This window comes from Fulmarus glacialis, unplaced genomic scaffold, assembly GCF_000690835.1.
Source record: "Fulmarus glacialis isolate BGI_N327 unplaced genomic scaffold, ASM69083v1 Scaffold44685, whole genome shotgun sequence".
NCBI lineage: Eukaryota > Metazoa > Chordata > Aves > Procellariiformes > Procellariidae > Fulmarus > Fulmarus glacialis.
Window position 1 is genome coordinate 1 of NW_009211892.1, and position 19,566 is coordinate 19,566.

Genomic DNA, 19,566 nt, shown 5'->3' on the forward strand with positions numbered 1-19,566 from the left:
ACCCAAACTATTCTATGATTCTATGAGATGAGTGTTCACGTGAAATGACAGCTATCACAAGATGAAGAAGGTCATGTAACCTTGAGCGTAACATTTTAAACGTTGACATACAACCACTGTTACAACTTACTCTCACAGTCTACAGGGTTCAGTCTGCCCTAGATTATGATCTCCTACATTTATCTGTGACACTTCATGAAATGTTTTTTTCTTGTATCCTGGAAACAAGATTTGTTAAGCTAGTTTAGAGGATATTTGAATACATAGGTTAGCTAGCTCTTTAGGCACTTGCACGATCTAGTTTTTACAGGTGACATGCTAAGTCTGAGAACAACTCTTGCTAAAGTCAGTGGAAACTTCTGGCTGCGTGGGACTTCCAAAATAAATCTTTACTCCTCTGAATAAAGATTTATGGATTTAAAGTTCTACATAAGGACTTTAGGAGGTAGGTTGTTTGTTGTGGGTTCTTTTTAAATACATACAAGGACAAGAATTCAGGATCAAGTCTTGGTTGGAACTGCCCTCCTAACAGACTTCAAAACAGTGCAACTCTGCCCAAGCTTATGCTAGAAGAGCTATAAAAAGCAAATCTCTAACCTGCTGGAGATACACGCCAATGGGTGGAGGATTACAAAATAAATTCCAGATCACATTCAGCATCTTAAATTCCTCCTGTAAATCTCTACAAGATCATATACAGTTCTAATCCCCTTTCTGAAGTTGTACCTGCTCTTATCTCTGTGATAAATAAAATGTATTTGCGCATTTAAATTTTGTAAAACCTTTACTCCCATAACATTTATGTCTGGTACTGAGGAGTCAGTGTTCTTCTTTGGTAGAGAAAAACAAAGCATGTAAACTCAAGTTGTATGACAGACAGGCATTAAAAAGAATACCACTGACCTTGAATAGTTGCCAGTGTACTGTTGCTCATCAAGGCCGGGCTGAGAGCACCACCTAATGTCCCTGGATTGAGACTGAGTAAGGCACCTCTGCAGGAAGCAAGATCATGGAAGAAGAAACAAAAGAGAAAGGGAAGGAGTGTTACTTTTAAGAAAAGGTTGTCACTGCTCAGAAGTACACCATTATATTTAAAAAAAAAAGGGGGGGGAGGGGGAAGGGGGAGGGAGGAAAGACCAGAGATCAAGGGCTAATTTTAGTTTATCTTAGTTTTTCCTTCATGATGCCTTGAGTAGACGCTGCCTTCCAGCTGTGTGGTTAGCGACATGCCTTAAGTACAGGCACTGTAAATACATGACTTGTATTGATTGTTGCTGTAAAATATTCTTGTAAAGTATTTTGGGGAAATTGCCACTTGTTAGAGAGCTACCATCATCTCCCAAATTCAGGTAAGAAAGATGTAAATCACGAGGAATTGAAAAAACAAAGAGTCACTTCAGAGCAACATTTTTAAAACTAAACCTTCAACAATACATGATCATGCATCTTTTACAGCTTCTTGCTCATGATGGAGAAATGAATACAGGGGTGTGAAATGGGTTTAGGCTAGCTCTCCACTTTAGAATTAGTAGAACAGATTCTATGATTCACTGGTAAGTTGCAGCTCTTAAGTCAAGCTCTGCAGTGCGATGGATGACATCAAATCACAACATTGCTGCAACACAACTTTTTCGTCCGTAAAATGAAACAAGCAGTTGTGTACATTGATGGGAATGGCCAATTACCATCTATAAGTAAACCAGCAGAATTTGAGATAAATGACACTAGAATCACGAAGTCAGCTACCAGAAAATAGTGATACATAAAAGTCTATACAATTCATCCCAAGAATTCTCCTCTCCTCTTCTGTCACCTCACCTAAAAGGGTGTGAAAATGCATCCTTACCCAGCTGCAAACTGCGAGGATGCCATCAAGCCTGGGTTTAGTCCTGCTGCAGCAGCCATGGCAGCAAGACTTGCATTTGCGGGCAACTGTGCAGCTCCTTGTAACGCGGCTGCTGCCGCTGTTTGCAACCCTGATGCCGTTACCATCACCTGGCTGGTCCCAAGAGGAGAGGACAAGGGAGTGGAGGTTGTCTGTGTTGTGCTGGTCTCACTGGCACTGGATGCCTCTGAAGTGGAGGCTGAGGCAGAAGGGGAAGGACTCAGGGAGGGTGATGTCACTGCTGAAGAAGCTGGAGGTGCTGTTGAAATCACTGTTGCCGTGTTGTTGGAGGTGGTTTCTGTTGTGCCTAGAAGATTGATTCTGGTTAGATCAGTAAAAAACACAGATATGACTGAACAGAAACCACTACCCACCTGAACTGGACTGCACATCCAACTGAAAAGGAGACAAACACACATTTCTGTAGGACCAAGAAGCACCAAGAGTCCAAATGAGAAACTGAGACTATAATGAAATGACACTTCCAAGAGGAGGCTGAGAGGCTCTAGAATCTAGAACCTAGCAATGGAATATAGCATATTTCATTCCAGCATCACCTGTGATTTTATCCCCAGAAAAGTCAACTGAATGGTCACAAAGACTGAAGTTTCCTAGGGAGTAACAAGGAACAATGACAAGAATGTCCTGGGATACCAGTGTGACCAGTGAATGACCTTTTGAAGAGCTTAAAGGGGGAAAATGGTAGAGGTTAATGTGGGGGCAAGGGAAATCAGCCCTTACCTGTGACTGACAGACTAGTTACAGCAGGACTGGTCAGCGGGAGCACAGGATTGACAGTCAGGGTTGTAGCTGCACTGCTAGTCACAAGGCTTGGCGTGGTTGCCACCTGGAGGTCAAAAAAGAATACAACTGCTCAACTGTTAAAATACAAAAATTTGCGTTAGCTACCAGACTTGGATTTCTTTCTTCCCATCCTCAGCTGAGGAAGTTATCACTGCATATAAGGAAAACACTGCATATAAGCTAACTTTTTTGTAATTCCATTACTTTATCATTCAGTGGACCAACCATAGTACCTTCTCTAATTACCAGCAGTATCTTTACTCTTATCTTTCAATATTTGAAGGGAGATAGATCCATTACATCCATACTGTCTCAGGACTGCAAGTTAGCCCTCCCTCTCTGCCTCCCTCCAAAGACACCACCTTGTTTTAATAGAGTCACTCTTATAAAAAGAGTTAAAAAATATATTATTTCTGAATGGGTTTTCTTCTTGTTTAAACATCCTTTCAACTCCAAATCTCTGATAAAATTATTTAAATGCCCCAGCATTACCAAAGGTATTTAGGGCAATGTGTTTACATGGATAAACAGAATAACATCTCACTTTTACTCAACCAAACTATAAGCTCTACTTTGATAAGTTTCCTTGTGCCAGAGGAGGGATCTCTGAATTTTAAAACATTCAAATAACATTAGCTAATTTTACTTGTGGACAGCTTATTACAAGAAAGCGACAATAAACTGAAGATGTTACAGATAAAAAACACCAAAGATTTACAGCTGGAAGAACCAGCTTATGAGGAAAAATGAAATATAAGGAGAGAAAGGACTTTTTATGGACAAGAAATGGTGTCCGACAGTAATATTTGAAGGCTGTTATACATCAATGAGCGAAACGAATCCTTCAGAATTGCCCAAGAGAACATAGCCAAGGATATAGGCTAAAACTTTCCTCCTTTCCCCTCTCTTACCTTAAGTTTATCATCAGAGAAATCTCTCTCATGCTGCACATCCTCTTATAGGAAGTCAAATGCTTCATGCATTTTAAACAAGACTGGGGCAACTGGGACAGATCTAAAAGCTTTCCGCCCATCTCAAATAGTATATGAAATAAAGAAGAGCTAGATACATAGTACACTTCCCACAAATGCAGCCCAAACATCGTATCTGTCATCTGACCACTGAACAGTTAAGGCCAAGGTCACAATCTATATTTCAGGGCAGTGAATGACCTAGAATTAATACAGCTAACCCCGTGGTTACAATGACTGACTTCAGCCAATGCAAAAGTAGGCTGCCATCAAAAGGAGCATTCCCCTCCAATCCTGCTTCAGAGCCCTAGCACTTGTGCAGCCAGGCTATAAGTCAGATTGGTTATCTGGCCTTACTGAAAATTCTCACTGTTCTTCACATGGTTAATTTGCAGTCAAACTAGTAAACTAAGCCCAATCATCCTATGGACACATAATCTCCAGAGCTGACACAAGGAATCAACAAAGCACATAGCCAGTGAAGGCTAGGGCAGCAGGGCTGGAACATCCATTTGAGTGGTAGCACAGCCTTAAGAGAAGCTTACAATGAGTGAAAATGCTTAGTGAAACATCACTGAAAAAATGGAGACTGTGGTTAACACCTCAATTTCTTACATACAATGGCAGTTTATAATAAAAGGGAAATTTATGTCAGAAAGCTTTCTTAAGTTGCAGTCTGAGTAAACTTGCATGGTTACTAAAACACGCTATCATAAATCTCACTATGTTCTGCCTTGGTAGCAAGGCATGCAACCTTGCTTTCCAATTGGGGAAAAAAAAAGAAATAAAAAAAAAAAAAGACTATGTACATTTAACACATCCCTTCCCCTGAAACAAAAGGTTGCATGCACATATCCTGAGACAAGGATGAGGGGAAAGAATGACACATCACCAAAATTAATGATTTAATGAAGTACTGGAAGATATTAGCTACTACAGTAATGAGGGTGGAATAAATACTACAAAAGGACGGCTACAGGCTACATAAATTCCACCACATTCCTATTAGCATAGCTACTATGAAATCTAATAGCTACAGTTTCTATTTATGAAAACAGACCTCCATGGACATTGGTAGCAAAGGAGCTGAAGGAACCTTGATGCATGTGTTTTGTTACTCTTATTTTCATGAAGTTTGTGTTTACCTGAGGCAAATACAAGCGTGGGAAATTAATTACACGAGTATTAGCTAAATTGTTCCTTTGTTCCATGTCTTTTTTTACATAAATCATTCCTGACTAAAAGTGATAACAACAGTATCATTGGATTTGTGTGACTTAAGTCTCCAAATGATATGTTTTACTGCTGCTCATCTACTTATCAAAGCAGCCAAAATAAGAGGGAAGGGGTAGAGCTGTAAGCATTTTTTTATTACTATTATTTTACAAAATAAGTCTGAACAAGAGAGGAAGTCCAGATATAAACTGCAGTTACTATCTGGAGTATTTTCAAAGCAATAACCCTAACTGCAAATTTGCTAGTCAGAATATTGACTCACGAGCTGACTAAATAAAACACCCAAACTGAAGACCCAACTACTGCCTGATTTGTAAGCATTCTCTCTCTTATATAGTATGCAAGTAGGATATTTAAAATGCCAGTAAAATATAAATTTGTGAGAACAAGTCTGCTGTACAAAGAAGATGTAGCATGTGCAACTTCCACGGTGAGCACAGTAGAACTATCTCTTCCAGTGATCTTTATCAACACAGTTTCTTGATTCTTACCAGTGAGGTTGGGCAAGGGAAAATTGCTTTGATGGGCGAGCTGCTGGTTCCACCACTGCTGGGTGGGTTGATCCTTTTCTCCTTCTGGCGCCGGTTACAGAACCAAACGCGGATCACCTCCTTCTCCATGTTTAGCTGGTCAGCTATCATGGTGATCTCATCCGAGGTAGGCTTTTGGTTCTGAGAAAAGAAAACAGTACTTGAAAAGCTGTAAAATTACCTTCTGAAGTTTTACATTATAGCTAGGCAGAAATCTGGATGGGCCATTTATATCCAGAATGTGGTCAGTGGTACAGTAGAGATAGACCATAATAGCTATTTCTGCCCTCCATTTTCCGAGTTACAGGAATGTTTCTACCAATAGTAATCTGTGTTCCTCGGAAACGGCTGATGAAGACTAAGCTCACATGCTTCTTTTTGAGAGAAGGGATCTGACTTGTGAGTTAATCCTTCAAGGAATTCTAGACTTTGATAAGGAAATTCTTCCTTCAGCACCTCTCGAAAAGGAATAGGAGAGATTAACTGTGGCAATAGTCAAATGAACCCCAAGTTGTCTAGACCTATAATGAAAGATAGGTAGACTGAGCTGGCTACTTACAGGGGCTATCTGCCCATCCAGCTGCACAAAGTGCCTAACAAGAGTAACATAAGGCCAGCTAAAAACCTCACATTATGTATGTTTAGACTGTCACCCCATTTATCCATCCTCAGAAAGGGTAATCTTTTTTTCTTCTTTTTGATGTGCAGAATATCAAGCTTAGATCTATGGCTCAGTATTTTGGAATGTGAAATCACAAAGTCAGCGAACTGCAAGAACCAATGAGTTTTTTTGAGGGGTTTTGCGTTCTTTTTTTTTTTTAAAGTGAAGTAGACGTTGACGCGTGCTTCTTGGCACAGCCTTTGTATTCACCTTGTTTAGTACAAGCACCTTCCTAAATAGCACACTAATGGGTTCACTCTAACAGATATGACTGTTAAGTAAAGTTTCTTCATTTCTTTATAGGTTGAGCAGAGCAACAGGATCACTGACCTCCAGGAAACTCTTCTCTAAGGCCACACGTATGTTGGTCTCTATGCTGGTGCGTTTCTTCCTCCTACGGTTCAAGCCTTCGATCCCCAGCCCTGGAGAATTCAGGGCACTTGGGCTGGAGAGAGTTGAATCAGATGAAAGGTTTTCTGAAAAAAGAAAGTAACACAAATCAGGAGATTTTATTTTAATGCAGCGCAGTCTAATGCAAGTGTTCTTCATCTGTGCAAGGTATGTTAAAACCCGCTCTGTATCTATTCCAGATATATAGAGATTTCTGAAGAACACATGCATTAATCGTTGTACTTGTAAATTACAACATATACTTGAAACTTAAAAGCTACAAGTAAGCCCAGAGGGTGCTTTCTGCTTCTGTATGCTACCACAGTATCCCTTTTATAATACCTATACAAAGTTGCTGTCTCCCTTACCTCATTCCACCCCAGACTCATTCACTGCAAGTCACAGTTTAAAGAACAAAACCAGTAACTAATATCCATGAGCCACAGCTGTAAGTCACAGGCAACTATGAAAAAATCCGAGCAGCCTGAAATTTCTTTTACCCACTCTGCACTACACGAGAGGAAGTTCATAGCCAGCTTCACAGTGTTCAGCCTCTTCTCTCTGGAGATCTTAGCAGATACTCAGTGCTATGCAGTTCTATCGAACAGCCTACACAGCTAGCAACTCCCCCTCCTTACCTTCACTAGGTCTCTAGCTGTCAACCCCTAATCCTATCTTTTTGGCTCCACAGACGAGCAAAGAGAGAACACACTTGACCCCACTTAGTAGCAGAAAGTGCAAAATAACCAACAGGCAGGTTCCATCACGGAATTTAAACAAAATTATTAATTATGGCTGCAGATCCCTCACTGCACTGGGGTTTGTGGGTGATAAGCAGGTGTCAAAGTTCACAATGCCTAAGACCATTCTGGCAGGCTCAAATGGGGAAGCTACATTCAGTTCATTATTTTCTAAATTTTTTTTTTTCCCCAGTAATGGCACCCAAAAATGTGCTGAAACCACTCTCCATCCTGAACACCCCACAGAGCAAGCTGAGTTCTGTAACAATAAATGCTCCAACATTCCAATGTAACATAATGGAAGGGATCATCGGTATGCTCCTCCTGCCTGCTTTTATCTAAAAGTAGCCTTTAAAGTCATCTGAATCTTTCTTCCAAAGGTTTTCATGAAACTGAATCAGAGCAAAAGACAATGGTTCCCAACTTCCAGGCTGTGAAGGACCCTGACACTGTTTGCAGTCCTTAACTTAACTTTACAGATCCAAGTATTTCTTCAGGCTAGCAGGAAGAGCAAACTATGACATTCCTTGCAGCACTGGACTCATCCAGTGTTGCTGTAAGGTTTGGGGACCACTGGCCTGTGGACTAGAGCACTCAATGTGAAGATCTTTATGTTTTCTATCACAGATCTACATTACCTAAAGATAACCCCTGTCAGCACAACAGAATGACACTTCCTTGTTTCAATGCAGGACAAATTTTCAACACTGCCTCCAATTACTTTCAAAATTTCAGAGAATACTGTAGGCATCAGCATAAAGTTCTCTTCATTTTGGTAAAAATAGGAAGGCACACACCGTCCCTGACAACTGTTTAGCAGATTCATCAGTTTTATGCTATGTACAGTTGTATACTTGGAAGAAAAAACTGGCTGACAGACTCTTAAACACTTTCTATCCTAACACCTAGCACCACCATCCAAGCTCCTTTTGCTGGTGGGGAAAAAAAAAAAAGAAAACAAAAAGGAACACTACCAACATTGGCATCACGAATAACTTACCTCCCAGGAAAAAAAAATTCTGGAAGGAAAAAGCAAAACCTAACCCACAAAAAACTCCTCCTATGGGGAGAAAGAGAGTGTTTATACGGACCCTTGGAGAGAGATGAAAAGAATGCACATAGGGGTGTGGGAGGAGATGAATGCAATAAGCTCTGCCTACTAAAACAACAAACCATGCAACCCTCTCTCTACTACACATCTGACAAAGAAAGCTAGAAGAGGATTAGAAGTTATATGCATTAACATACATGAAGGAGGAAAACCACAACACACATTATACCTCATCCCATGCAATTATTCAGCTGGCTGCAGAACACAATTCTGAAAGTTCATATTGGAACAATTTCGTATGGGCACATGAAAAGGAAGGATGGACACTTACTCCTACACTCTTGTTTGTCCCATGGACAGTTACAAAGATTGCTGGCTTCATAAAACCATAAGGGCACAAACGAAGCAGTTTTTCAGGGTTTTTCAGAACCCTACTGATTTTGGTAGGCTGGTGAAGAAATATACAGACTCATTCACCTGCATCATTGAGCCACTTTTCCAGAAGTGGCTTTAACTTGCACATGTTCTTAAAGCTGAGGTTCAAGGCTTCAAAGCGAGAGATGGTAGTTTGGCTGAAGTCATTTCCATAGAGTTTGCCCATAGCGAGCCCAACATCACCCTGGACAAAGAAAGAGAAAAAAGGGATTCACTAACATAGGCACTTCCAAAGCAAGGAATCCTGTCACATTCTTGTGTTCTCTTAGTTACTCCACTGCTGCATGGGATTTCAGTTTCACAGAAGCTTGCTCGGCACTACCAAGATTCATGCTAAAGCAAATAATCATAAAGAAATGTCAAATCTCAGTCAGTTTAACCAGTTTAACTCTTTTCAGGAAATCTCTGATGCTTTGTCTTCTTTGCATTATCACTGAGCAGAACATTCCACTGAATATTAACTTGTAATTTTTTTCTTAGTTCTGTAAGTAAAGGCCAAGCTGTCTTTAGGAGCAGATTTAAGTATCTGCGTATCTCACACCGAAGAAGAAAAGTTCAAATAAGCAGAAAGGCAGTGAATTCATGTTCTCAAATTAGTAGAAAAACACTCTTGAAAAGACGTCTACAAACATGTATCACATTTAAATAGATGCAAAAATATTCTTATCTGAACTTTTAGCATCTTCTGAGGTTCAAACCAAACTTCTCCCCACAGATACACATTTCAAAGCGGACAAGAAGTTGAACCATTTCAAATAGTGATTAACTGTAGTCTTCACTACCATTACCCATCTGCCAAAAAGCTATCCAGAAGATTTACAGACAGGTGATCATCTCTTTACATCTGTTACTACTTTTCAAAACTCAGTTTTAGCTAACTGTCAGACATTCTGCTTATCCTAATATCTACCTCTCTCTCTCTATATATACATCTCTATGTAGTTTACACTTGGAAAATCTTGTTTTTTTAAAAAAAAAATCAATCCATTCTTGATAGTGGCCATTAAAAACACCATAATGTTTTCTTGTTTTAACCTGTCCTTTGAAAAAAAAGTAATTCTTTTTAAAGTATGCTATTCGGTCTAAAGTAGTTTAATTTAGATTTTTTTTTTAACACAAAAAAGAATGAAAAGCCTAGGAGAAGAGACTGAAAAGCTTGAGCATAGTTAGTGGAGTTTAATTGCAAGTGGGTTAGTCGGATTGTGCGTAAAGCTTGCTTTCTTTCCTTTTAGGTCAGATCCACAACCACAGCTTGACACAAGTATACTAATAGCATGCAGAGTGGCCACATCCAAGCGAGGAAGAAAACAACCTTTGGTAAGCTTAGTAAATTGTGCAGGTTGCATAAAGAGAACAATTTCCTTCCTAGAAGACGACCAGAACAATTAGTTTGTACGCCCTTCAATCAGAGGAAACATGTGGGAACTCACATTTATACCTCTACCCATATGCCAGGATTCCATGCATTTTAAAACTCATAAATCATTCCAAGAGAAGTAACACGGATGCTCTACTGGGTTTATGAAGAAGAAAACCGGGCTATGTAAACCATTTTAGAGATAAGCTGACTTATGTTGTGGCAAGAAAGAGTTATGAAATTTGCTCCAGTCCCCTGACTAAATTTAATTCTGGTATTTATGTTGTTCTCACTAACATTTGCCATCTGATTTAAAATGAATAGTTAACCATTTCTTTGTCAATAGTTTTCAATGCCAAAAGGTGGCAGCATTTCAGCTGTAGGCAAAGGAATTTACACATTGGGATGAGAATTTTATACATTGGGATGGGCCACTGAAAGCGTGGATGGAACAGAGGATAAAGGTGCTGTACACATCTGATCTATTTTGTAGGTTGAATGAAGCTCTGGTACCAAACTGAAACTGATTATAAAGCACATCATTGTTGTGTGTACTGGTCTGTTAAGAAGCTCAGACAGACTAGTAGAGAATACCTTTTACAGAATAAAAATAACGTCGTCTAAAATGTTCGCTCACATAGCTTGAATCTGTACTGACCGATTAGCCACATACCTGCAATAATGCTAAGATGCAGTATGCTCACTGTGTCTCAGTATGTCAAATGTGGAGATATTTTTAAGGAAAACAATTAAACAAAAGGATTTAAATCCATCACCCACTTTTCAGGGTGGGAGAAGAGACAGAACTGCTGAAGTTCAAAACCTGTTATATTGCTCACAAGACAGAATGTAGTAAGTGATTAGTTTGCAATGCAAACTAAATCTTTCAATTATTTTTGAAAGGCAAGGGTGACGTGAGTCTGAAAAAGCTTACAGTACCACTGGAAATAAATTCCTTTTATCCTCTGAAAGGCAGTCTATTTATCCAGCTATAGGAAACCAAAGTAATAGGGGTCTCTAATTATCATCCAATTATGCAATTACGTAGAAGTTATTAGAACTGCCTAATTATACACATACAAACTCAGAGTAGGATAGGAACGATGAAATGCAATTTTATCACTTTCTCAAGATTCCCCTTTTTTGAGCTCAAAAGCAAACACTGAAATGTAAGCCTGAGCAGTTGTGTTCATTTTTCCTCACCATGAAAATTCACAACACGTCAATAAAGAAAGGTTAACCCATAACTTAAAAAGTCTAGTTGAGCCTTTATAATCATCTCACAGCAGGGCAGATTAAACATAATAACTAAAGATCTACATGAACCTCCTCAGTCAAGCTATAGGGAAGCTATTGTATTTTACTCTATTCTGTTCTGCTCTATTCTAGCTTTTGTGTGTTTCCATCACTTGTATTTCTGTGCCTCCCTCTAGTGGAAAGAAGGGAGAGAAGGAGGCACACATGCCAGCAAAATGCACTTCATTTCACTAAGAACATTCTGTTCTTGAGTTATAATTAAGATGCTGCCAGGAACTTTCATTATGAACCCTGATTTTTCAAACATTTAGGACTTTGCCAGAAAAATAAATCTGACTTTAGCACATACTTTCAGCTAGAGTAGATGTACTTATTCCGGGGGGCGGGGAGGGTGGGTGGGAAACAAATCACATATGTTGGATTGACTGCTCTGAGCTCAGACTTTTAAATAACTACTTTGATATTTGCATTCTATTTCTTTCAGCAAAGACATGCCTATGCTTACCACAGACTCCTGCCAAAATTAATTGTTTACCTGGACAAATATTTTAATTTTGTGGGGAAAAAAAATCATTTTTATATCAATAAGAAAAAAATCTTGGATCCAAGTAGCATTTCCCTTCAACAGAATAATAGCACATATAAATGCACTTTGTACTTTTAATTGTAGTCCTCATTCAACCATTTTCACTATGTTCAAGATTACTTTTCTTCTGTTCTATGATTCTATTTCTGAGCTTTTAAGCAAACCAAAACAAACAACAACTCCAGTTCACCTCTGTAAGGAGAGAACTTCAAAGTGACAGTCCTTTCAGGTTTTGTTTAGGAACCTTAGCAAAAGCATTAAATACAGAAATCATTGATGTTTAATAGGAAAATACGCTTCAGAGATAAAAACCCCTTTGACATCCAAAGGAAATCCACAGTTGTGACATACTTTTTAAACACACAGAGCAGTTAATTGTGCTGTATGATTTTTGGAACTTTGGACTTCTGAAGGCAGCTTTAAAGTGCTTTGTTCCATTCATTTCACATCCTATAGAATGAATAGTGCACATGCAATGACATCTGGAGCTGGTAAATGCACGTACCTGCTGAGAAAATGGCTATGCTTTAAAACCAACAGGGAAGTAAGATGGATGCACAGCTTTTTCTGTTATTTCTTAGAAATCCCCCACATAAAGGCCAGAGCATAACCCTATTTAAGAAGGTTCTCCTAGGAAAAGGCGGAATTGTAGTCTCCCTCCAGACTTGAAAGATGAGACCTCAGATTCCACACCGGCAGGCACTAAGGTACGCAGTCTCACCTGAGTGAATCCAAGTTTGATCCGTCTTTGTTTGAAAGTCTTGGCAAACTGCTCAAGCTCCTCAAGGTCACTGGGCTCCTCCAAGCTGGGAGTGTCGATTCGCTTTGGTGTTGACTGGCTCTGTGGAAGTGGCTGAATGGGGGTTGCCGCTATTGTGCGTGTTGGGGTTGCTGGCTATTATGATAGAGAACAAGGAGAAGATGAAAATCAGACTTAAAAGAATAATCAGCAAAAATTAAATTCAGAAAAGGTATGTGAGGCTTCTGTGAGAAAGACCAATGAATTTGACATTTCCAGCAATCTGGAAGTTCCTCCAATTTATTTACATTCCTCTCAAGAAAGAGCAATCACAATCCAGAAAACCCTATTAGTATGACAGCCTTTTAAAGGCTCTGTCAGAACCTATTAAAGAAAAGTAAGAGATGTTCAATGCAGCAGATAACCCACAACTTTCACTTGCTACAGAAGCTGCTCAAAGAAAGGCTGAACACTCTTACTTGATATAGTTCTATCATTTATAGACAGCTTGGCATTCATCCTCTTTTAATCATTTTAAAATTGAATTTACTGCTTGTGTGAGGTGGCAGATTGTCATCAGTCCAAAAGATTCAAGTCTCCTATTTAATCTTGGAACAGTGAGCACATACAGGGGCAGCAAACATGGCAAGTTTCCTCTAATGCCATCTCTTGTGACTGACTCAACACTTTCAGTAAGAAAAAAATAGATCCCCCTCTAGCCCTTCTGTTGATACTTGCAACGGTAAGAATGAATGTACTGGTGATATGAGAAATTAAGCAAAAGTAATTGCAGAAAACAATTCCTTTTAGGTCACACTTTTCTTCTATATAAAAGGCTAATTTTCCAGGAAGTCTACACAAGGTTCACTATTCCTGAACATTGGCATACTAGAGCATTTTGCTATACAGGAATAATAAGAATCTAAAAAAACCTGAGCATCATAGAAAATACTCACAGGTGAACAAAATATATTAAGATCTGGTATTGCCCAGTTCAGGCTTTATGTGCAACAGGAATATTGGAAATATGTTTTGAGTGCGTAACTCTACCTTCTTACATGCCATAGATGAACCGAGATGCAGAGACAAATCATTTACTCTAGTTAAATTCTATTCAGTTCAGCTGAGGCTCTTAAGTAAAGGCGACTTCATGCTTTTAAGTCCTATGGCCAGTTCTGAAACTACGGACTCCTTCAGGGCAAATAAGAACAGCCTGAAGTCTATGCAACGCTACAGTACTATGCAAAGTCTATGCCAAGGTCCAGAAATGGGTATTTTAAAAGAAATGGCCTACATATAGCTGACTCTTTACACAGCTCCTTATGTTGTTTTTCTCCTGGGTTAGTGCAGTATTTTGCAGTGCACAGCAGATGGTAGAGGGAGGTCAGGATCTATAATTCCATTACTTGAGAAATAATGTGATCATATATGATCTTCCTAGGATTGCAGTTATATGTGTCACACTATAAAGGTTTTTAATATTTTTTAATTTACATTAAACATAGTGGGTAATTACTGCAATATGTCTTTACTGACTTCACCCCCTTTATATAATTTATTTTCTCTTTGTAGTTTTGATACTTTTTTTTAATCCAAGTATGATCTTTAGTAGGGAGTCATGCTGCTAACTGAGGTATGACCTACAGAGGTGAGACAAATTCTGTTTTCCACATGGTGCATGAAAAATACTATAGGTGGTATAATAGAAAATGTAGTTTTCTAAGACTGATAGACTCAGGCATCTTATTACAGACTAAAAAATTCTTACATGTAACCAAGTTGTCAGGAAGATACCATACGATATTACATGGTATTTGAGAAACAGCATGCAGTCATGTAACTAAACGGCACAGTAAAACCCAGAGTGAAGCAAAATTAAATTTGCAGGCACATGCAACCTTAAAATTGCTTTTCTTACAGTCTCAAAGCTTAATCATAGAGCTTTAATATTTTAACATATATCTAACAGAACATTTTAATGCATTTCTAACAACCTCTTCACTTTCACAGAAGGTAACTAGTAAGACTGGCAATGACTTAGCAATAATAGCAAAACAACTAGGCCACAACAAAGATAGATCACCATAGCAATCCTTAGGAAAAAAGATACTTGTCAGTAACCCTCTTTTTGAACTTTTTAGGTAGCCCACACCTTGCTCCTCTGAATTTCACAAATTCATAGATTGTCCAAGAAAGGCTTGCAAGAAATCAAATGATGCTCTAGTGCCATTAACCCAAGATATCAATCATGGAAATTTTCAGCTAAAAATAAAAATTTAGAATGTTAAATGTATGAAAAGAGGCACATTAGGGTGGAAACTACAAAACTGAAGTTACTGATCCTTCAGCTCTACACTGAATCTATCTAGAAAGACAAACTCACTATTATAGCTACAATATCTACTCTGGTAACTAATACAAAGGGTCCATTCACTTGCAATCACCTCAAAGCAACTCATAAACTGTAGAAATAAGCCTGACCTGCGAGGCAAGGGTGATGCTTGGCTGAGACTGCAGGAGGTTGGCTTGGCTTTGCTGAGGTAGTTGCGTTAAGAGATTCTGCGCTTGCAGGAGACCTGGAGAGAGAAAAGGGTGGGTTTGGTTTGTCATTTAAAAAGACTACAACATGAAATGAGGTGAAGCAAGACTCTTGCCAAATAATGAAAGTTAAATGCAAGCCTTCATTTCATCCCTGCATAGGTATCTTCAGACTTTGGACTTTTCAGTCCAAAATCCCCTTGCATTTTCCTGAAGTATATGTGGTGACAAAAGGCTAAAAGAGAGAAGTCTGTACTAGTGTCCTTTGCAAAAGGAGTTTGTAATGGTATCGGTTATCCCAGTTCTGTGTGCAGGAATCATTTATTGCCCCTTTCAGCTTGCAGATTTTGGGTAAACCTCTTCCTGTAACCAATAGCTGACCAAGAATCAGGGAGCCACATACAACTGAACACTAATCAGATCAAATCTAACAACTGAATACTAACCAAAACCACAAATTTGGCTCCTTGATCACCCTCCTTCCTCTCCATATCACCCCATGTCAGCTGCCTAACAAGAAGACAACTTTCTCTGGCAAACTTAAGCAGAGCACATCAGAGGACAAAACAAGCCCGGATAACCTCCTCCTGGCTGAAATAAAGAAGGAATCTTTTGGAAGAGAAATCAGAACTTAAAGCTTGGGTAAGATACTAAATACTGCTTAAATTGCACAAATAGAATAAACATTACACTGAATATATGAAAACCCCTGCTATTATGGAAAGGTGACAACATTAAAAAACAGTTGGGACTGATGCAACCAATATACACAATGCGCTGTCATTCTAAAAATAAATTCTCTTACAGTCCACTATTTGTATGGTTTATTAAATCTCTCAGGAAATTGGGATATATGCTTGCAGCTATATATTTTAACTAGAACCTGATTTTTTTTTGCATTTCTAATACTAAAATTTATGTATTTTTAAGCGGTAAGAATCTTGACAAAAATATACCTACAGTTAGTCAACTCCCTCGATTTTATTGTGAAAAATACTACTGTCATTCTTTAGGTAACTCCTGGCTATGACTATCAATTTCCCCTATAATAATTTAAGAACCTGACTAATTAAAGCTACACTTAATAGGCATCTTCAGTATACCAAGTTCTTAAAATCATGGGGGAACAATGGCACGATAACAACAGATGGACACTATGGCCACTCAGAGGACAGAACACCAAGTAAGTACCACTTAAATTCTGTAATTTGAGTTCAGTGTGGTCTGCTCTGGTTCATCAGCTGGCCGATCAATCAGAGCACACAACTCATGACCAGCTACATCTTAGCAGAATATAGGTAGGGGACACAGGAATTTATGACTTGATAAATACTGAGTGAGAAACTGGATGTTTTATGAGAGGTTAAGGCCATAGGAGATATGAAAAGGGACTACCATGGGTAGGAAGGAGAAAATGTATTCTCAATGAGGGATACACAACTACAGAAGAATTGTCTTCTGACAGTGATACTACTGTTACGGGCCTTTTTTTTTAATGAAGTGTTGAATATGTATTTTAAATAGAATGTGTTGCTATCAAAATGCTCAAGACCTACAGAATAAAGCCAGCTGCTTATGCAACATAATAGCACAGCACAGACAACTATGTAAATTTGCTTTGCACCACATAATCAACATGTTCCAGCTGTGTTTTTGAAAAGCCACAGTGAAGGAACTTCCAAGACAGCTACCTACTACAGTTACACAGTGCTTTTTACAATGCAAATATTTGTTCACTTGAAAGATGATTTCAGCTGCCCAAATCTAAATATTAATTAGCGAACAGTCACCTCTAAATGAAGAGGTTTTGACCTTCATTTAGTGACAGTGAATTTTAACTGACAACTTGAAATAGAAAGGGGGAAGCCATCACAGCGACACTACAGAGCGGCTGATCAACAAAGAAACAAAAAATAGGCAGCTGACAGTGACCACATTCGACCTCTAGTTCACTGGTAACACCATCAATCACAAGTTACTGACTGATCTTATGACTCTAATCAGAGTAATTAGGACTGTCCTTTTGTGATTTTTTGTCCTCAAAGAAATCCCAGAGGATGTTTTTCTGGCAATAACACTTTTGCTGAAGAGCACAAGATGACTACACTCTTCCTCATTTTATTCTCACTCGTATGTTCTGAAGTAATTGTCACTGAAGGACAGTATAAAATATTCTGAACATGTTTAATCTACTGATGTTTCTACATCATTTTATCCTATTAAAGAAATACTGATACAAAGCATCTCAGGCAGAAACTGGAGAAAGAACAAGTTAGTTCAACCTGCAGCTGACTGAAGTAATGATCAGGGGATGGGGAAAGCAGCTGAACTCTTTTGGCAAAATATGCGTCTCTTCCACTGACTTACTGTCTTTTCAGGCAGTTGCCATGCTCACACTTTGCACTCTTGTTGGCTTCCATGGGTGGGCAGCTGCAGTTTTGTTCTTTTCAGACATGACTTGTACTAGTCTAAGCTTCACCTTCATTTTTTTTCTGAGAAGAAACTACTGCTCCCCACTTCGATCCAAGATAACTTCAGTGACTTAACTTACAGGGCACATAGTGCAGCCTTTTAAATACAGTGTAAGTCCAAAACTGCACCTTTTAGGCAACTGCTGAGATATTGGTGTTTCAACTTTGCTGTTTCCTTAGGGACTTATACTGGCATCAATACTGTTTAACATCTTTATTACCAATAAGGCTGATGGGACAAAAATATATTCACAGCAAGTTTGTGGATAATACCAAATACACGGAGAGTGGTCAACAGGCGAGAAGACAGGCTGGACAAATGGAACCTCATGAAGATCAATGCAGGAAAATGCAACGTCCTGCGTGGGGGCTGGAATAACCCTCTGCAGCAATAGAGGGTGGGCACTGGCTGGCTAGAAAGCAGTTTTGCAGAAAAAAGACTGTCCTGGAGGACAATAAGATGAACATGAGCCAGCAGCGCGCCCTTACAATAAAGGCAGTCAACCACGTCCTGGGCTATATTCGCAAGAGTGCAGGTCAAGGGATTCTTCCCCTCCATTTGGCACTTGTGAGACCACATCTGGAGTAGTGTGTTCAGCCTTGGGTTTCCCACTACAAGAAACAATGACATCCTGGATTTTGTACATTCAAGGCCCACGAGGGTGGCTAACAGGCTGGAACACCCATACGAGGAACGTGTAAGCGAGCTAGTTTGTTCAGCCTTACAAGAAGACTAAGGTGAGATCCTATTGCTTTCTTCAAAGAAGAAGAAATGGACTCTTCTTAAGGGTGCACAGTAATGAGATGCAACAGACATAACTTGAAACATGGAAAACTCCAACTAGATATAAGGAAACAATTTTTTTTTTTTTTTAAATTTTTTTTTTTTTACCATGATTGGTCATCTATTGGGGCAGGTACTTGAAGAGGTTGCAGAATCTCCATCCTTGGAGATGTTCAAACCCAACTGGCCGAGGTGCTGAGCACTCTGCTGTAGTCGGACCTGCTTTGGGCAATACTGCATGACCTCTTCTAGAGGTCTTTTCCAACCTACATGATTTTTTGAATCTATAAAAATTAATATTGTACTTGTATACTTAACTTTACAGAGGTAGTATTTCTAACCTTCTGCTTTGGGTTCTAAGAGCCCAGTGGTATTATTGCATTAAATATGGCATACAAATCACCTACATGATGCTCCAAAAGAATGACTGCATGGAAGTAGATAAGGATTTATGCAAAAGTATGATGCTTTAGAGGTATTTAATTTTTTTTTTAATAGTTAAAGTAAATGCATCTACCATCATCCAGGACTTTTCCTGTGATGTCTACGAGTAGCATGAATAGTGGCCCAAGCCAAAAAACTCTTCCTGCCAGCCAACAGTCCCCAAGGACTGATCTGGGGTTCAGTTCTTACTGTCTAAAATTAAACAAAAGATAAAAAAAACATTCAAGTGCAAATTTTTTCAGCATAATTTTTTAAAAGTTGGCCCAGAAGCATAATACATAATTCATCCCTAACCGATCTCCCAAAAGAGTGAATTTTTTAATCTAAGAAGAACTTGACTGCTTTTTCTCTGCCAAAGCTGTTCATCTTCTCACAGACATATCCTGGAAGTTAGCTTGCAAGACAAAGCCATTACAATGTCATAATTTGATTAACTGGAAACAACTGAAAGGGAAAAAGGAAGGGTGTCACACCACATATTACATACAGTGCCTTTTGATCAACTTTGTTGATCACTGTTGATGCAAAGAAACTTCTGGGCACTTTGGTGTACCTCATTTTATCAAATCCAGATCTTCCAAAATGGGGACTCGTAGTTGGAATTATATTGGGACCCAACATAGGAGAGAAAGTACTAACCTATGCATTATCAAGGAATATAGAATCATAGAATCAAGGTTGGAAAAG

The 19,566-nt window shown here is 38.9% G+C and overlaps 1 protein-coding gene across 1 annotated transcript; it reads right to left on the reverse strand.

The window, feature by feature from the left end:
- Positions 1 to 903: 903 nt before the first annotated feature.
- Positions 904 to 18,719, reverse strand: LOC104070282 (POU domain, class 2, transcription factor 1-like; the record flags this gene model as incomplete). Its single annotated transcript, XM_009577705.1, has 9 exons — positions 904 to 992; positions 1,847 to 2,192; positions 2,627 to 2,732; positions 5,388 to 5,567; positions 6,418 to 6,563; positions 8,746 to 8,887; positions 12,625 to 12,798; positions 15,124 to 15,218; positions 18,573 to 18,719. Coding segments are annotated over 9 exons (1,425 nt in total), but the record flags the coding sequence as incomplete, so codon positions are not given.
- Positions 18,720 to 19,566: the final 847 nt, after the last annotated feature.